Source organism: Otolemur garnettii, unplaced genomic scaffold (assembly GCF_000181295.1).
Source record: "Otolemur garnettii isolate 467f Iridium unplaced genomic scaffold, OtoGar3 scaffold00005, whole genome shotgun sequence".
Classification (NCBI taxonomy): Eukaryota; Metazoa; Chordata; class Mammalia; order Primates; family Galagidae; genus Otolemur; species Otolemur garnettii.
In genome coordinates, this window is record NW_003852400.1 from 36,703,199 (window position 1) to 36,721,092 (window position 17,894).

The 17,894-nt window shown below is 37.0% G+C and overlaps 1 protein-coding gene across 1 annotated transcript in view; it reads right to left on the reverse strand.

Annotated features, from left to right (window-relative positions):
• The window catches only part of NDUFAF2 (NADH:ubiquinone oxidoreductase complex assembly factor 2), a 187,968-nt gene that overhangs the window by 62,607 nt on the left and 107,467 nt on the right, over positions 1-17,894 (reverse strand). Inside the window, exons 2-3 of the mRNA XM_003782737.3 lie at positions 14,370-14,459; positions 6,360-6,400 (exon numbers count right to left, since the gene is read on the reverse strand). Coding sequence (XP_003782785.1) covers positions 6,360-6,400; positions 14,370-14,459 — 131 coding nt within the window. The remainder of the gene's footprint in view (positions 1-6,359; positions 6,401-14,369; positions 14,460-17,894) is intronic.

Below are 17,894 nucleotides of genomic sequence, written 5' to 3' on the forward strand. Positions count from 1 at the left end.
GGTCCTTCACTCTCCTGGGCCCACAAACTGGAAGACTATTTTGGAAGTAGCTGGGAGAAGTGAGGAGAAATTGAACCCAATTTCTTTCTGTGGGGTATGGCAAAATGAAAATAACTTGCTTCGAGGAAAAAAAGGATTCACCATCTTTCAGGTACATGCAGGTTTCAGAGGAGGTTATATGGCAGAGAAAGTTTCTAGGAAAATAGTAATGGATGGTAATTTGCTGACAAAGAAAAGAAATACCTGAAACACAGTAGAAAGGCTAAAAGGAAGGAAAAAGGGTGTGAGCGTATGTACTGGGGAGGGTAGAGGACCATAAAGAATAATGATGTGATTAAGAGTACTTTAGAAAGGAGACGACAAGAGAGGGCTCCATTTGAACAATCAAAAATTTAACAAGAGTGTCACCGATGCAACGACTTGGTCTCGCTGTTCTGACTAGAGCTTGTTCGAGGTGATGCAATTACCAAAACTTTACAGGGTTAGTGCCTGAAGCCCAGTTATTACTGTTGCCTTCCTCTAATCACTTTGCATATCAAAGTTTCATTAGAAGAAGGCTTTTAAAGTTCCGAGGACAGAACAAGCATCCTTCCCTCTGAGAGAAGTAGCTGTTACAGGACCAAGGGAAGAGGAATCAGAGGGCTCTTCAATCCATTTTCCCATGTAAAATATACAGCATACTCCTGAATCCTGAATCATATCAACCCCCCCCCCAATCCCTTTTATTCCAAAGTTTACTGACATTGGAGAGAAGGGTATGAGAAAAGAAAGCTAAGGCAGGAACAATGTACAAAGCTAAAAATGGGCCGAGAGATGTGCTCACTCAGACCTGGACCAAATGAGCACAAATAAGGTGAGTATAGGAGGAATGGACCAAGTAAATATAGTTATGCCAAATTATATGTCATCATGATTCTGTCCTATAGTGTTCCATCTCCCAACAAATGGGGGTTGAATGTTGGAATCCATTTATATTGTCATCAATGTTTGTAATTATTAAGAGTTTGCTATAACTCCAACTTGATGTAGTAATATTGGAACTATACAAAGTATACAAACATATGAATTATAGTTATCCCTGAAGGAAAAGAAGAGAGTCTTCAAAGTATGGTAACTTTAGTTGATGAAAACTTTAGCTGAAAATTTCCCAAGCATTGCCAAAGATTCAGATGTACACTTACGAGATGGATACCGAACACCAAGAAGACTCAATTCAAACAAAGCTTCTCCTAAACAAATTGTAATTAACATTGCTAAAGTCCAAATGAAAGAGAAAATTATATAAGCAGCCAGATGTAAGCAGCAGTTGACCTGTAAGGGCAAATCCATCAGGTTAACAGTTGACTTCTCAGCAGAAACTTGACAAGTCAGAAAAGAGTGGGTTCCTACTTTTCAATCTTCTAAAACAAAACAGTCTAGGAATCAGTATCCTACAAAACAAAATTTCATATTTGATAGAGAAACCAAATCTTTTACTGACAACCAAACATTGAAGAAATCTGCCACTACTATACACAGACCAATACAATAGATCCCTAACAAATTAAGACACCTATAAACTAAATAAAGCTTAGCTATCAGAATGGCCCATGTGATAAAAGAAGGCAACAGAGACCCACACAATAAAAAGAAGAGAACCCCACTCAGCCTATCAATTCTCTCAATAAATGTGAATGGATAGAATTCTCCACTGAAGAGACACAATATGAGAGATGGAATAAAAAAAAAGAAAGCAAAGTACATTCTCCTTTCAGGAAACACATCTAACCTTGAGAGACAAATCAAGACTCAGGGTGAAGGGGTGGAAAACAATATTTCATGCAAATGGAAACCAGGAGAAGGTCGGAGTTACAATTCTTACAGCAGATACAACTGACTTTACAGCAAAAAAGTTAAAGAGAAAGATAGACACTACGTATTAATCAAGGGAAAAATCCAAGAAAAATGACATTTCAATCCTAAATATTTAGTCACCTAATTTAAACACTCCCAGATTTATAAAGCAAACCTTACTTGGTCTAAACAATATGATAAACAACACCACTGTTTGTGGTGGACATCAGCACCCCATCAGCCATGGACATCAACACCCTACTGACAGAACTGGAAAGATTCTCCAAGCAGAAACTAAACAAAGAAATGATGGACTTAAATACAGCTCTGGAACAAATGGGCTTAACAGAACATTTCACCTCAATATTGCTAAAAATATGTTCTTCTCATCAGCTCATGGATCATTCTCATGATCACATCCTAGATCACAAAGTCTCAACAAATTAAAAAAAAATAGAAATTATATCTTGTATGTTTATAAACCACAATAGAATTAAAGTAGACCTCAATTCCAACAGAAATATTCATCCCCATACAAAGTCATGGAAACTAAACAACATGTACCTGAATGATAGCTGGGTAAAGGAGGAAATAAAGAAGGACATCATTAGATTCCTTGAACAAAATAACAATGAGGCCACAAGCTAACAAAACCTGTGGAATAACGCAAAAAAAGTCCTAAAAGGGAAATTCATCACATTAAACACCCATATCCAGAAATCAGAAAGAGTTCAAATCAATAATCCAATAAAACATTTCAAAGAAGTGAAAAAGGAAGAACAATCTCAAATCAGCAGAAGAAAAGAAATAACCAAGATTAGATCAGAGCTAAATGAAATCAAGAACAAAAGAACCATTCAGAAGATAAAGGAAATAAAAAATTGGTTCTCTGAAAAGATAAACAAAATTGATAAACACTTGACCAGATTAATCAGAAACAGGAAAGTAAGATCTCTAATAAGCTCCATCAGAAACAAAGAAGGGGAAATATGACCAGAGAAATACCGAATATCATCACTGAATACTATAAAAATGTCTGTGCTCAGAAATTTGAAAATGTGGAGGAAATGGACCAATTCCTAGAATCATAGTATCCCTAGACTTTTATTTTATTTTATTGAGACAGAGTCTCACTTTGTTGCCCTCGGTAGAGTGCCATGGTGTCACAGCTCACAGCAACTTTAAACTCTTAGGCACAGTGATTCTCCTGCCTCAACCTCCTGAGTAGCTGGGACTACAGGTGCCTGCCACAATGCCCAGCTTTTTTTTTTTTTGGGAGACAGGGTCTTGCTCTGGCTCAGGAGATCCACCTGCCTTGGCCTCCCAGAATGCTGGGAATACAGGCGTGAGCCACCACGCCTGTCCTACTATCCCTAGACTTAATTAGAAATAGAACTCTTGTACAGACCAACATCAAGCACCAAAACTGAAATAAAAATAAAAAAGATCAAAAAAAGGTCCCAGACCTGAGAGTTTTACACCAGAATTTTACTAAACCTTGTACCTATATTGCAGAATATATTCTAAAACATTTAGAAGGAAGGAACCTTCCCTCACTCCTTCTATGAAGCAAATATCATCCTGATACCCAAACCAGGAAAGGACACAACAAAAAAGAAAACTATAGACTAATATCACTAATGAATATTGATGTACAGATACTCAATAAAATCTTAGCAAACAGAATTCAGCTATACAGCAAAAAATGAATACATTATGACCAGGGAGGCATCACCTCAGGAATACGCAGCTGGTTCAAAATACACAAATCTGCATATGTAATTCACTTCATAAACAGAAGTAAAAACAAAGATCATATAATACTCTCAATAGACACAGAAAAAGCAATTGACAAAATTCATCATCTCTTTTAATAACACTTAAGAAAACTGGCAACAGAGAAGGCCAAACTGTCACTCATGGCTGATGATATGCTTTTATACTTAGAAAACCCCAAGGACTCAATTGTGAAAGTCCTGGAATTGAGCAATATCTCAGGATATAAAAATCCATCAGTAGCCTTCATATATGCTAACAACAGCCAAGCTGTGAATTATCAAAGATACAATATCCTTCACAGTAGCTAGCATCAAAGAAAATGAAATACCTCAGAATATATTTAACAAAGGATGTTAAAGATCTTTATAGAGAGAATGATAAAACACTGAGAAATCAAAGAGAATGTTAACAGATGGAAGAACATATTGGGCTTGTGGCTTGGGAAGAATCAACATTGTTAAAATGTCTACCCAAAGCAATCTATAGATTTAATGTGATCCTTATTAAAATACCAAGGTCAGACTTTAAAGAGCTTGAAAACATAGTTCTACGTTTTGCACTGAACCAGACAGAAAAAACCTGAATAGCCAACACAATTATACAAAAAAAAAAAAAAAAAGAAAAAAATCTAGAGTTACCAGACTTCAGGCTATGCTACAAGTCTATAGTGATCAAAACAACACAGTATTGGCATAAAAATAGAGACATAGATCTATGGAACAGAACAGAGAATCTGGAGATGAAACCAGCTTCATATTGCCATCTGATTTTTGATAAATCAAACAAAAGCTAACACTGGGGAAAAGACTCCCTATTCAATAAATGGTGCTGAGAGAACTAGTTAGGCACATGTAAAAAGACTAAAACTAGACACCACTCACCACTTATACAAACTAACTCACAATGGATAAAACATTTAAATCTAAAACACAAACTTATAAAAACCCAGGAAGAAAGTGTGAGGAAAACTCTTAATTTTACTGGCCTACAAAAAGAATTTATGAAGACCCCACTGGCAACTGCAGCAACAAGAAAAAGAAATAAATAGAATCTGATCAACCTAAAAAGCTTCTGCACAGCTAAGAACATAATCAACAAAGCAAAGAGATAACCTACAGAATGGAAGATATTTGCATGCTACAAATCCAGTAAAGGACTAATAACCAGAATCTACAAAGAACTCAAGCAAATCAATAAGACATCAAATGACTCCATTAAAAAGGAGGCAAGAGACATGAACTTTTCTCATGAAAACAGATTAATGGCCAACAAACACATGAAAAAAAATGTTCATCATCCCTAATCATCAAAGAAAAGCAAATCAAAACCACCTGGAGATATCACCTAACTCCTATGAGAATGGCCCACATCAAAAGTTCCCAAAGCAACAGATGCTGGTGTGGATGTGGAAAGAAGGGAACACTCATGTGCTATTGGTGGGACTGCAAGCTAGTACTGCCACTGTGGAAGGAAGTATGACTATTCCTCAATGACCTATAGGGACCCCTACCCTTAGGTCCTATAATCCCATTACTAAGTATCTATCCAAAAGAAAAAAGGCATTTTACCATAAGGACATTTGCACTTGAATGTTTATGGCAGCACAATTCACACCTGCAAAGACGGAGTTGGAAACAACCCACGTGCCCTTCAACACATGAATACCGTTCAGTCATGAAAAAGTTGGAGATTTCATATCTTTTGTGACAACCTGGATATATATGAAGAAAATTCTCCTAAGCAAATTATCACATGAATGGAAAGACAAGGATCAGTAGTAACCTGGAACCAGTAGATTAAAAACTACACATTCTCATAAGAGAACAACTCGATTAAATTCAAGTAGCAGGGAGGGGTGAAAGGGTTGAGTAAATTTCCACCCAATGGGTACAATGCATGGATACACTGCACACTTCCTAGGTGAAGGACACAACTACAACCCAGACTTTAACCTTACAAAAGCAAACTATATAGCCTAATTATATGTGCCTCTCATATTAATCTAATTTTTTTTTAAAAGCCCATAGAACTCAAATGTCCCACAGCAGAGAGCAAACAGATTCCTAGAGGGGAAGCTTTAGGAGTGTGTCCACCTGAGCAAGGGAGACATTGGATTCAGTCAGGTTTACAAAAAACCATTAAAGAAATAAAAAAGAAAGCATTTGCGAAGGGAGAACTATTAATGTGATTCTTGTGTTAACTGTTGGCTTTTTTTTTTAAATCATGATTACCAACTACATGATGTGTTAGATTTTGGGTCTGTCTATGGGATGAAGAACAAGTAGAGTCTTCCTCCATCACCATTACCCAGGGACTGAAAGTTTCAAATAGGCCACAGGTGATGGTGTGTAACTGTGTTTCAAACAACTTACCTCAGACCTAAAAACAGATGCCTGGGTAGTGACTGTATTAAACAAATTTATGACAATACTTAACTTTATGACACCAGTACACATCTGTGTCTGGCCTAAACTATGCATTCAGTAAATGTCTACTGACTAACAACAACAACAACAACAAAATATATATATATACACATATATAGTATTAACATGTCATGTTAATATATATCTATTTTTATTAAAATGATTTTCAATTGTTTTCTATGGAGTGAAGTTAGCAATTTGGGGAAATAATACATCATACTTTTTCTAAAGCTTCAGGTATCCTTGGGAGTAGAAACTCCTAATTGAGAAACACAGCATTATAAATACATACCATCTGAACATTTCCTTGTGTATTCTTACCTCCAAAGTAGGTGGAATCTTTCTTGTTTTTCTAATCCAAGCTAGAAAAAATAATAATATTTGTTTCAGTATTCCATGATTTGCACATTTTAACCATTCATGCATAAAACAAATATTTTTGAGCACTTACTCTATATCATTTTAGGTACTGGAGATAGAGCAGGGAATCAAAGGGAATCAAACAGATGAAGTCCATCTACTATAGCATGTATAATACTGAATGGATTACAGAAAATAAACACACAAACCTATGCATGGTGGTAATGTGTTATGAAAAAATATAGTATAGAGAAGATAAAAGGGGACTGTTTGATATATTTGCAATCAGACCTCCTAATTGTCTGTATTCAACTTAGTGTATTTTCAGCATACAGACCAAACCTAAACACTGTAAGCTTTGAGGCAATATCAAAATTACATAATTCTGAAAATTTGAATTACTTTTCAGTTTATAAAGGAAGGGACTTAGAAAAGTTTTAATTTACAAGCATCACTCTTTTGATCTGTTTCAGCAAGTAGATACTCCCCGTGGTTGGCAAGTATAATCAGACCTGCCTTGGCGCCTATAGCTCAAGCAGCTAAGGCGCCCGCCACATACACCAGAGCTGGCAGGTTTGAATCCAGCTCGGGCCTGCCAAACAACAGTGATGGCTGCAACCAAAAAATAGCTGGGCGTTGTGGCAGGCGCCTGTAGTCCAGCTACTTGGGAGGTGGAGGCAGGAGAAACGCTTGTGCCCAGGAGTTGGAGGTTGCTGTGAGCTGTGATGCCATAGCATTCTACCTAGGGCGACAGCTTGAGGCTGTCTCCAAAAAAAAAAAAAGTATCATCAGACCTCAGCTCTAACACTTGGGAGATAAGCTGAGGGAGAGTCCACATCTTTTATGTGCCTTTAGGCACAGGGAACTGTGCTAGGTGCTTTCCCCATAGTAGCAATGGGAAGGGAGAGTTGCCTCTGAGGAAATTACCGGAAACACATGAAAGACAGTATAGTCTAGTGCTTATGTGAGTAGGTTCTAAAGTCAGATATTCAGGGTTCAAACCCCAGTTTCATTACTTCTTTCCCCATAGTAGCAATGGGAAGGGAGAGTTGCCTCTGAGGAAATTACTGGAAACACATGAAAGACAGTATAGTCTAGTGCTTATGTGAGTAGGTTCTAAAGTCAGATATTCAGGGTTCAAACTCCAATTTCATCACTTATTTGCTATGCCATTTGAAGCAAGTTATTTAATTTTCTAAGCATCAGACTTCCTATCTACAAAATGGAAAATTATAATAGATCTACCCTTTGAGGTTGTAAAAATTATGAAATAATACATCTAAATACTTAGCTCAGAGGCTGGTATAAAGTAAGAATGTATGTTTAAATTATTAATGTTATCATCACTATTACTTAATAAACATAGAGTTTTATTAAAAGACTCACAGAAACAAAGACTACTAGTATTTGTTTAGCCTGTAGGATGTATAGTGACTACGAGAAAATACATTATAGGGAACATGGTCTTTAAAAAGTAGAAAACCGGGTGGTGGGAGGGTGACTGGAAAGATCACCTATATTTCTGTCTAACAAGGGTACAAGTGAACTTTTCTAGAACTAGAATATAAATGTTTTGACACAATGAATATGCAAATGACATGAAATTTATGTGAACCAGCTTGATGAAAGTATTTCAAAATGTATATGAAAACACTACACTGTACCTCATGTTTGCATTAATATATACAGCTATCATTTAATTTAAAAAAAAACAAACAAAAAAAAGTAGAAAACCATTGTTCTACCACTTTGTAGGTTTGTTCTACCATTGTTCACCCTTTTTTAGTTGATTCAATATTGGCATTACAAAATTGTGAGATACAACTTATTTTACAGAGAAATGGAATAATTTTCCTAATTTTATACATTAAGTAGTAAGAGTGGCATTTGAATTCAGATTCGACTTTGTTTCTGGCTCTAATCTATGCTCTATTAAGCAGTATTTCCAACATTAGTGAGCAACATGTAAAGAACACTAAACGAGGAAGAAGACAGGCAACCCTAACTACATGTCAGAAAATAAGAATTATTTATCCTGGCTTGGCACCTGTAGCTCAGCGGCTAGAGCGCCAGCTACATACACCGGAGCTGGTGTGTTCGGGCCTGCCAAAACAATGACAACTACAACCAAAAAATAGCCAGGCATTGTGGTGAGTGTCTGTAGTCTCAGCTGCTTGGGAGGCTGAGGCAAGAGAACCACTTCAGCCCAAGTTGGAGGTTGCTGTGAGCTGTGATGCTACATTACTCTACAGAGGGCGACATAGTGAGACTCAGTCTTAAAAAAAAGAAAAGAATTATTGATCCTATTTTACAGATTGGGAAACTGAGGCTCAGAAAAATTAAGCAACTTACTTAGGGCTATATAATAAATGAATAGCAGACTGGGAATCAAATCTGGTTGAAGTGGCTCTAAATCTGAGCTCTTTTTATTCATCAGCCACTCTCTCTTCTGACCAGCTTTTCCAGTCTGCCTTCCACCATCCAAGTACAGACAGGTTAGCAACTCAGTATGGTTTGACTCATAATTTTTCAACTTTATGATGGCGCAAAACCATTCTGTTTTCCACTTTTGGTACAGTATTCAATAAATAACATAAGGTATTTAACACTATACTATTAAATAGGCTCTGTGTGAGGTATGTTAGATGATTTTGTCCAAATGTAGGCTAATGTAAGTGTTCTGAGCACATTTAAAGTAGGCCAGGCTAACATGTGATGTTCAGTAGACTGGGTGTGTATGAAACATGTTTTCAACTTACAGGACATAACCTTATCATGTCCTGGGGATCGTCTGTAATAACTCCAGGACCAATACTCAAAAAGCTCAGCACTGAATAGCTGTGGGAGTAGAAATGGCAAAAATCAACTGTGGGCCTGGAATTAGTCATCTCCCTCCCTCTGCTCTGTTCTCTCTTGCACTGATCCCACACACATATCTCCAATATAATCCCAGAGTTCTGCACTCGCCTGTTCCTGAACTTCTGTTATTCTTTTCTGTATTCCCTTCCTCATTAGTTTTCATGCCTACTTGGCCTATTTTCCAGGGAAAACTTGCACAGATTTTATATTTCTTGTCAGGCTGTAGGTTGTGAAGGAAAGAGGCACAAGGTGATTTATTTTTGTATTACCTAACCACCTCAAAAGAGTAGGTACTTATTAAAATTGTTAAGTGACTTATTTCTATTGTAAAAATATTTGTTGTAATAGAATTTTCATTTGTATTAGAAAATCCAGTTTAAGAATACCAAAATACTTCTGTGCAGTCAAGGAAATAAGTGATTTATGAAATTTTTCAATTGCATCTTGATGGGCAAAATAAAAGTTACTAATTATATTTATGAGTTTTTCCTAGAAAAGAAGCTTCTTTGAGTTATATCTATGACAAATTGTAAACAATATATATTCAGTTTTAGTTAAGATCAGAAAGTTAATTTAAAAAAATTAAGTGTTGGCTCGGCGCCTATAGCTCAACCGGCTAAGGCGCCAGCCACGTACACCTAAGGTGGCGGGTTCGAATCCCCAGCCCGGACCCGCCAAACAACAATGACGGCTGCAACCAAAAAATAGCTGGGTGTTGTGGCGGGCGCCTGTGGTCCCAGCTACTTGGGAGGCGGAGGCAGAGGACTCGCTTGAGCCCAGGAGTTGGAGGTTGCTGTGAGCTGTAATGCCATGGCACTCTACCCAGGGGGAAAGCTTGAGGCTCTGTCAAAAAAAAAAAAAAAAAATTAAGTGTTCAGACAAGTGTCAGTAAACTATGGCCTAAATAAGCCAAATTCTGCTCACCACTTATATTTTTCAAAGGTTGGAAAAAACATAAAAAAAAATCAATATTTCATGACACATGAAAAATTATATAGAATTCAAAATTTCAGTGTTATAAATAAGGTTTATTGGAACCCAGCCACACTCCTTTGTTTACACATCATCTAGGGTGGCTTTTGTGCTATAACAGCAGAGCTGAGTAGTTGTAATAGCCCAAGTGGCCCAAATAGCCTGAAATATTGGCCCTTTAAAGAAAAAGTTTGCCAACTTCTGTTCCAGGTCTACCATTACATATAATCCTTTTAAGTAGTGACTATATACATATATCTTGGTGCTAAACACTTTCTTATTATCTAAAATAAAAATTATTAAATACTTTTAAATAATGATTTCCATGTATTCCAGAGTCTATGAACACATACCAATGGGCATATACTCATGCTGAGATAGCATAACAGCATAATGCATAATTATGAACATAAAAAAAAAACCCTTGAAGAAATGATTTGTTCTTAGTCTATAAGACTGCATTTTCAGTTCTCTTATAAGGTTGAAGAAAGAAAAATAATAGAATCCAAATTATTAAAAAAGTTCAAGGCAGGTAAGTTAGGGAAATTCTAATACATGTTTTCTAAAGCTTATTGGTTTTGTATAAGCTTATAGAATTCATATGTAATAGCACTCAGACACTAAATGTATCAAATATCACCTAGTCTATTTACTTTCATGGGTCACTATTCTGCAAAGCTGAGGTCTCTAACCCCTGGGCTGTGGACTACTACCAGACTGTCACCTGTTGGGAACCTGCCCACATGGCAGGAAGTGAGTGGCAAGTGAGTGAGCAAAGCTACATCTGTATTTACAGTCAATCCCCAATGCTCACATCACTGCCTGCGCTCCTTCTCCTCCTGTCAGACCAGTCACAGCATTAGATCCTCATAGGAGCCCAAGCCCTACTGTAAACTTTGCATGCAAGGGATCTAGGTTGCCATTCATTATGAAAATCCTAGGCCTGATGATCTGAGGTGGAGCTGGGGACATAGCAACACACTTTGCTTATCCCTGTCTCCCATCACCCCCACATGGGACCACCTAGTTTCAGGTAAACAAGCTCAGGGCTTCTACTGATTCTACATCATAGTAAATTGTATACTTATTTCAGTATACAGGGTGTCCATAAAGTTCGTGTCTATATACAACTATTTTTAATTGCACATGAACTTTATGGCCATTTTATTACAATGTAATATTAATAGAAATAAAGTGCACGATAAATGTAATTTGCTTGCATCATCCCCAAACCATCACCTTGCCTCTCATCTATGGAAAAATTGCCTTCCATGAAACTGGTCCCTGATGCCAAAAAGATTGGTGACTGCTGCTCTAAGGAGAGATGAGGGCTTCCTTTAGCTTCCTTTTAAAAGATGATTTAAAGGACCTTTGTTTGATTTAGATATGTGTACACGTATAAACGTAATTGCTGAAATAAGTTCGTATATTTATAATCGCACAATAATCAGATATTTGAAATGTCTTACGGAAATAATGATGGTGAATGCCATCACTATCTGTTATGTATCCAGTAAAGATTAAAGCTGGAAATGTTCGATGTGATTACTCATTTATACAATCATATCCACTTTCCTAACTACTATAAGCAACAAAGGAAATATCCTGCTTAACTGTGGCAAAGGTTAAGAGGAGGGAATAGAAGAAACTATTAATAACAAATTGTTTCTTTTTTATAACCTCAAAACAATCGGAAACTGAACCTCTAGCCAATTATAAATTACATAATTATTTTGCCACTGCTAATGATACCTGTGTGGTGGATTCCATATCAGTCCTCAGTATAGTGTAACCATTGTTTGAAGAGAATTCTGCAAGATAACTGGACAGTTTATACCTTAAGATAGATCCTAGCATTCTATCATCAATGTTTACTCCATTCTCTGCAGTATGAATAAAATTTTCACTGAACTTTGATACTTTCACTGGACATGACACATCATAATGTGTGTAAAAGTAAACATGCAAATTAAAGCTCCCATGAATCACTAAAAGAGATTAGAAGACAGTCAGGGAAATACTTCATGAAGCACACATTCTTCAAATCTCCACGGTACTAAAAATGGCAAACACACCTTTATATGCATTGCCAATAGAGGTAAGATAAATATATAGATATATTCTATCACCAGATTCAATAGATGGCCATTCAGAACCAGTATTATGGAAAAGTCACCAATAGTCTGCATTCAAAGGATATTACATTAGAAATATGTACCTACTTCAATTAAGAGACTGCAATAAAAATCTTAGCCTTTTTTTTTTGGAAACAGGGTTCACCATGAGTAAAAGCCAGAGTCTTTATGATGGCCAAAAGGCCTCCCAAATTGGGCATCCTTTTAACTCCCTAACTTCATTTCCTACTACTTTCTCTCTGGCTCTATCCCAGTCACAATGGCCTCCTGTTATTCCTTAAACACCTAAGCAAGTTCCTGCCTCAGGGGTTTTGCACTTATTGTCCAGCCATGCTCCTCTGTTAGTTATCTGCATGGCCAGCCCCTGCTCTGTCTTTATTCAAAAGTCATTTTCTCTGCAAGTCCTTTTCTGAATAGGTCTTCCAGAGAAGCCTACAAGCTTTCTCTGCAAGACCCTCTCCAACACACTCTGTGTCCCTTCCCTGGTTTATTTTCTACAACCATTAATATACTATATACTTGAGTTATTCGTCTGGGTTTGTTTTTTTTTTTTAATCTTTCTCCCATCTCAAAATGTAAGCTCCAGGAATGCAGGGGTTTTCAATAGATGCCCATTAAATAAGTGAATTAAAAGGACACATTGTTTAATCCAAAGTATGGGAGAACATGCAACTTGTGGGTATCTGCACTTGCTTAGGTGCTTAAGAAACAACAGGGAGGCCAAAGTGACTGGAATAGAGCAAGAGAGAAAGTAATAGGAGATGAGGTTAGGGAGTTAAGAGGATGTCAAATCTGTGGGGACTTGTAGGCCACTATAAGAACTCTGGCTTTTACACTGCTACTAATAATTGACAAATGTAATATGCATCTGAACTGGAAAATACTTTAGGTTCATTTGGTGTTGATAACATTTAAATGCTTTTTTCTGTATGCTTCTCTATATCTAGTGTTTTTGTTTGTGTTTATTTATATTTTAATTTACCTTTTAAAGGTGTAGAGTTATTTTTTACATTTAATTGATGTATACTGCTATAAAAATAATTTTTATTTGAGTGTTTGGTTGATACATTTCTTTTAAGCGTATGCCCCATGGGATAGTGAGGCTGAATTACTAGATCAGGAGAGCCATAAAAAGCATTAGGACTTCATTCTAATTCTCTGAAAGTCTCAAAGGCTGAAAAATGAGTAATTACCTATTTGCTTATTTATAACTTTATTTCTATAAACATTTAATTTTACATTATCGTTGAGAAAGATGATAAAATAGGCTCATTTTAAAATGGCCGCTGCATTATTTGAAAACTGCAAATGCAACTTTTAACACTGGAAAGTCTGTTAAAATAAGAAAGCTTGGGCGGTGCCTGTGGCTCACTGGGTAGGGCGCCAGCCCCATATGCTGAGGGTGGTGGGTTTGAACCTGGCCCTGGCCAAATTGTAACAACAACAACAACAAAAAAGAAAGCTCAAAGCTGCCAACTTTGTATTTTGTTATTTATTCAAAAATACCTCTGATATCAACCCTATACTTTCTTATAGTTCTAGTTTTTTCATAGCTAATAAACAAAAATGGATAAGATATTTTTACTGAAATGATGTTCATATTCACATGCTAGCATAAAAGTAACCTAATGCCTACTGCTACCACATGTAAGGTATCATGCTATGCCCACCCAGAAATAATGGGTCTATTGCTTACTCATGTATGTAGCTGTGTAACACAGTAATTTATCTTTACCTCCTTAAATTTTGCATCTTAAGACCTTTGCTTGCCTTACCCTAGGTCTGGCTTTGCCAAGCTTATTAGTTCTATTTGTTATTTGTGCATTCCCTTACTAAAATTTGGTACATGTTTCAAGGAAATGCAACGTTTTTAAAAAGTTTCAAGGATTCAGACTGTAAAGCTTTCTGTAAAGAGAAACAGTATATAATTATATACACTGTGATTGATTTTGTATATCATTAACAATTTGCCTCCCAAAAGATTCTACTAAAAGCAGAAACTTACCTTCCCATTCTGTTGGAATATCCCCTACTTCATAGTCTACTTCTTTTTTATTTGATGCTTCTACAATTCTTTTCTCTCGAATAGTTTGTCCTATGAGACAAAAGTGATTAATGCATTTTAGATGCAGTAGTTATTACAAGTAATATCTTCTCTTTTGATTTTGTACACACTGTCACATGGTAAAAAATTAAATTAACAAGAGAAAGAATATATTCTATTCAAAATTAGATAATGCTATTAAAGGTAATTTCTACACTACTGAAAAATTTTTAAATTTTCTATCATAGTATGCAAGATTTAATAGCAGAATAAATTTAGATTCAATATACAGAAAAAGAGCAACCAACAAATCCTGTAGGACACTAACGGGTAATAAAAATATTTTAATCATCAACGAAGTGTTCAACTCCTTCAAAATTACATGTGTGTATACGTGTGTGTGCGTGTGTGTGTGTGTGTGTATCCACCAGAGGTACCAATGGCTGCTGCAACTGCCCAAGAAAATCAATACTCTTGGCTCTTACTGAGCATGAAATGGACCTAGCAAGCGACCATTGTCTCTATAATACACTGGCAAACCCAAAGGACCTATAGGTTGTATTCTTTGGCCCATCTGAATCACTACCTCTCAAGGGAATGTAAAGGAAAAATGACAAATGGGGTGAGCTTCAGGTCTGGTGCTTCCAGTGAAAGATTATCATCTGGAGTGGGATGGTAGTAGTGTAGAAACATGAAAGCAGAGAGAACAATAAAGAAAGTGATGAACAGGCTTGGCGCCTGTGGCTCAAGTGGCTAAGGCGCCAGCCACATACACCTAAGGTGGCGGTTTGGGTCCCCAGCCCAGGCCCGCCAAACAACGATGGCTGCAATCAAAAAATGGCCAGGCGTTGTGGCGGGCGCCTGTGGTCCCAGCTACTTGGGAGGCTGAGGCAGGAGACTCGCTTGAGCCCAGGAGTTGGAGGTTGCTGTGAGCGTGATGCCATGGCCCTCTACCCAGGGGGATAGCTTGAGGCTCCGTCTCAAAAAAAAAAAAAAAAAAAAAAGTGATGAACAGAGGTCAAGAATAAGAGTTGGTTAATGCATATTTTAAGTTTATAAAAGAGGCATGAAACAATTTGTTATTTCCTTCTGCTTTCATAAAGTTTTAATTATATCCTTCAAAACACTTTTGTCAAATGGTGACTTCAAACACATATCTTTTTAAATGAAACTTTAGGCTGGGGAGACCAGGGAGGCTCTCTACTTCCCCAGTAGTCTACAAGTGCGTCTCTTTCTCCTCTAGGGAACGTGAACCGAGATAGAGAAACCACTGAGGAACAAGGGAAGCAACAAGGCTTAACAGTGATGGGACCAGTTGGGGTGAAATCGGGGCCTTACAAAATACTCCTTCCTCTTAGTATTCCTAGCTTAATCATATGTTATGCAAAGTAGGTTATATAATTTAAAAAACTGACCCTGTTGGCTGCACTCTCCTATACTAAAATTCTACTAAATGACAATTGTATCAAATGAGAAAACAAAACTCTTGACGGTGACTATACAAGATAAAGAACACAAAAGTGTAGCCTTAGAGGACTGAATGGCTAGTTTTATTTCCTCTGCCTTAGCATTATTACATGAAGGGCTGGCAGTCCACAGCCGAGCCACCAATGCTAACAACCCTCAAGTATGCAGTCAAGGAAGCTCTGCATTCCATTATGAACTCACTCAGGCTAATTCAACCCTAACAGAGAAGCTCCCCAAATTCCACAAAGAGGAGTTACCCTTTGGTTTTGTAGGGATAAAGATTAGGGTAAAAGGAGCATATAACAATGACAGCTGCATTTCTCTGGCAAAAGAGGCTCAATATATGTACACATAGTTTTACTAAAATTCTATTTATTCACATTCATAAATGCACACAAGTCACTACAAATTTAGTATATATTGAAGTGTGTTTATATGGCAATTTTTAAAGTGTTTATGTCAAAATACCTATGTCTTCATATAGTTCTTATCTAACATCCAAGATTAAGTATGTCCCTTTAGCAATAACAGTTATAAAGAGGAAAACTATTTTCTAAAACACAAAATGCGAATACTTGGGATTTTCAAAGTACATGTGTGGTCTACAAGTTTCTTTCTTTTTTTTTTTTTGCATTCTTAGACTTATGTTTTATTTTATTTTATTTTATTTTTAATTGAATGGTAACTATGTACATTAATGCACTTCTGGGGTACAGTGTGGGGTTTTCACACCCAATCCGAAATACTAACTGGTCAGCACAGCCTTCATGTCATTTTCTCAGTTATTGTTTTAAAAGTTCACATTCTACTCTTAGAAAGATTCACTTGTACCCCTTACAAGTTTCTAAATGTATATTAATAAAGTTTACCACACGGGAGAGCATAGAGATGTCTAGCCCAGCAGTACCAATAAATGTATACATATGTTAAAGGTGTATCTATGGATCAGTGACACAAAAATTAACTTTTTAATCCTATTCTGGGGTGGGTCCCGTAGCTCAGTGGGTAGGGTGCTGGCCACATACACTGAGGCTGATAGGTATGAACCCCACCTGGGCCAGCTAAAACAACTGCAACAAAAGAAAAATAGCTGAGCATTGTGGCAGGCGCCTGTAGTCCCAGCTACCTGGGAGGCTAAGGCAAAAGAATCACTTAAGCTCAAGAGCTGGAGGTTGCTGTGAGCTGTGATGCCACAGCACTCCACCCAAGGTGACAGCTTGAGACTCTGTCTCAAAGAAAAAAAAAAAGCCTACTTTGGAGTCTATCAATTTAATTTAAGGTCTCCCAAGAATTTAAAAAATCAAAAGTCATACCTATTTGTGTGTATATAGAAAAATGGGATAAGTAATTAATAAAGTAGTTTAATTCCTTGATGACTGCTGAACAAACCTTTGTTTATAATAGGTAACAAATTAAATTCATTCATTCATGTATGCATGCATTATTTATTTGACTGAGTCTCACTCTGTTTCCCAGGCGAGTGCCATTGTACCAACCCAGCTTACAACAACTTCAAATTCCTGGGTTCAAGTGATCCTTCTACCTCAGCCTCCCAAGTATGTGGGACTACACGTGGCCACCCTAATGCCTAGCTAATTTTTTTATTTTTAGTAGAGATGAGACCTCGCTCTTGCTCAGGCTGATCTCAAACTCCTGACCTTAAGCCATCCTCCTGCTTCAGTCTCCCAGAGTGCAGGCGTGAGCTAAGTCCCTGGTGTGAGCCAACTCCCTGGCCCAAAATGCACTTTTAAAAGTATACATCTATAAAAATGTAAACTAAAAGTATTAGCGTACTGAATAAATTCTTTGTGACTAGATATAAGTTTTTCCAACAAAATAAACTGCCTCAAAACTACTCTATTCTGAATTCTGGGAAGATGGCCGACTGGTAGCAACCCTGGTCAGAGGCTCCTGAACAAAGGAAGAAAAACTGGTTGGAATCAGAATCTATGAAGTCAAAGACGGGGAGCTGAGCCCAGAAAGAAGTTCGGCAAGCTATAAATCCAAGGAAGATCATTT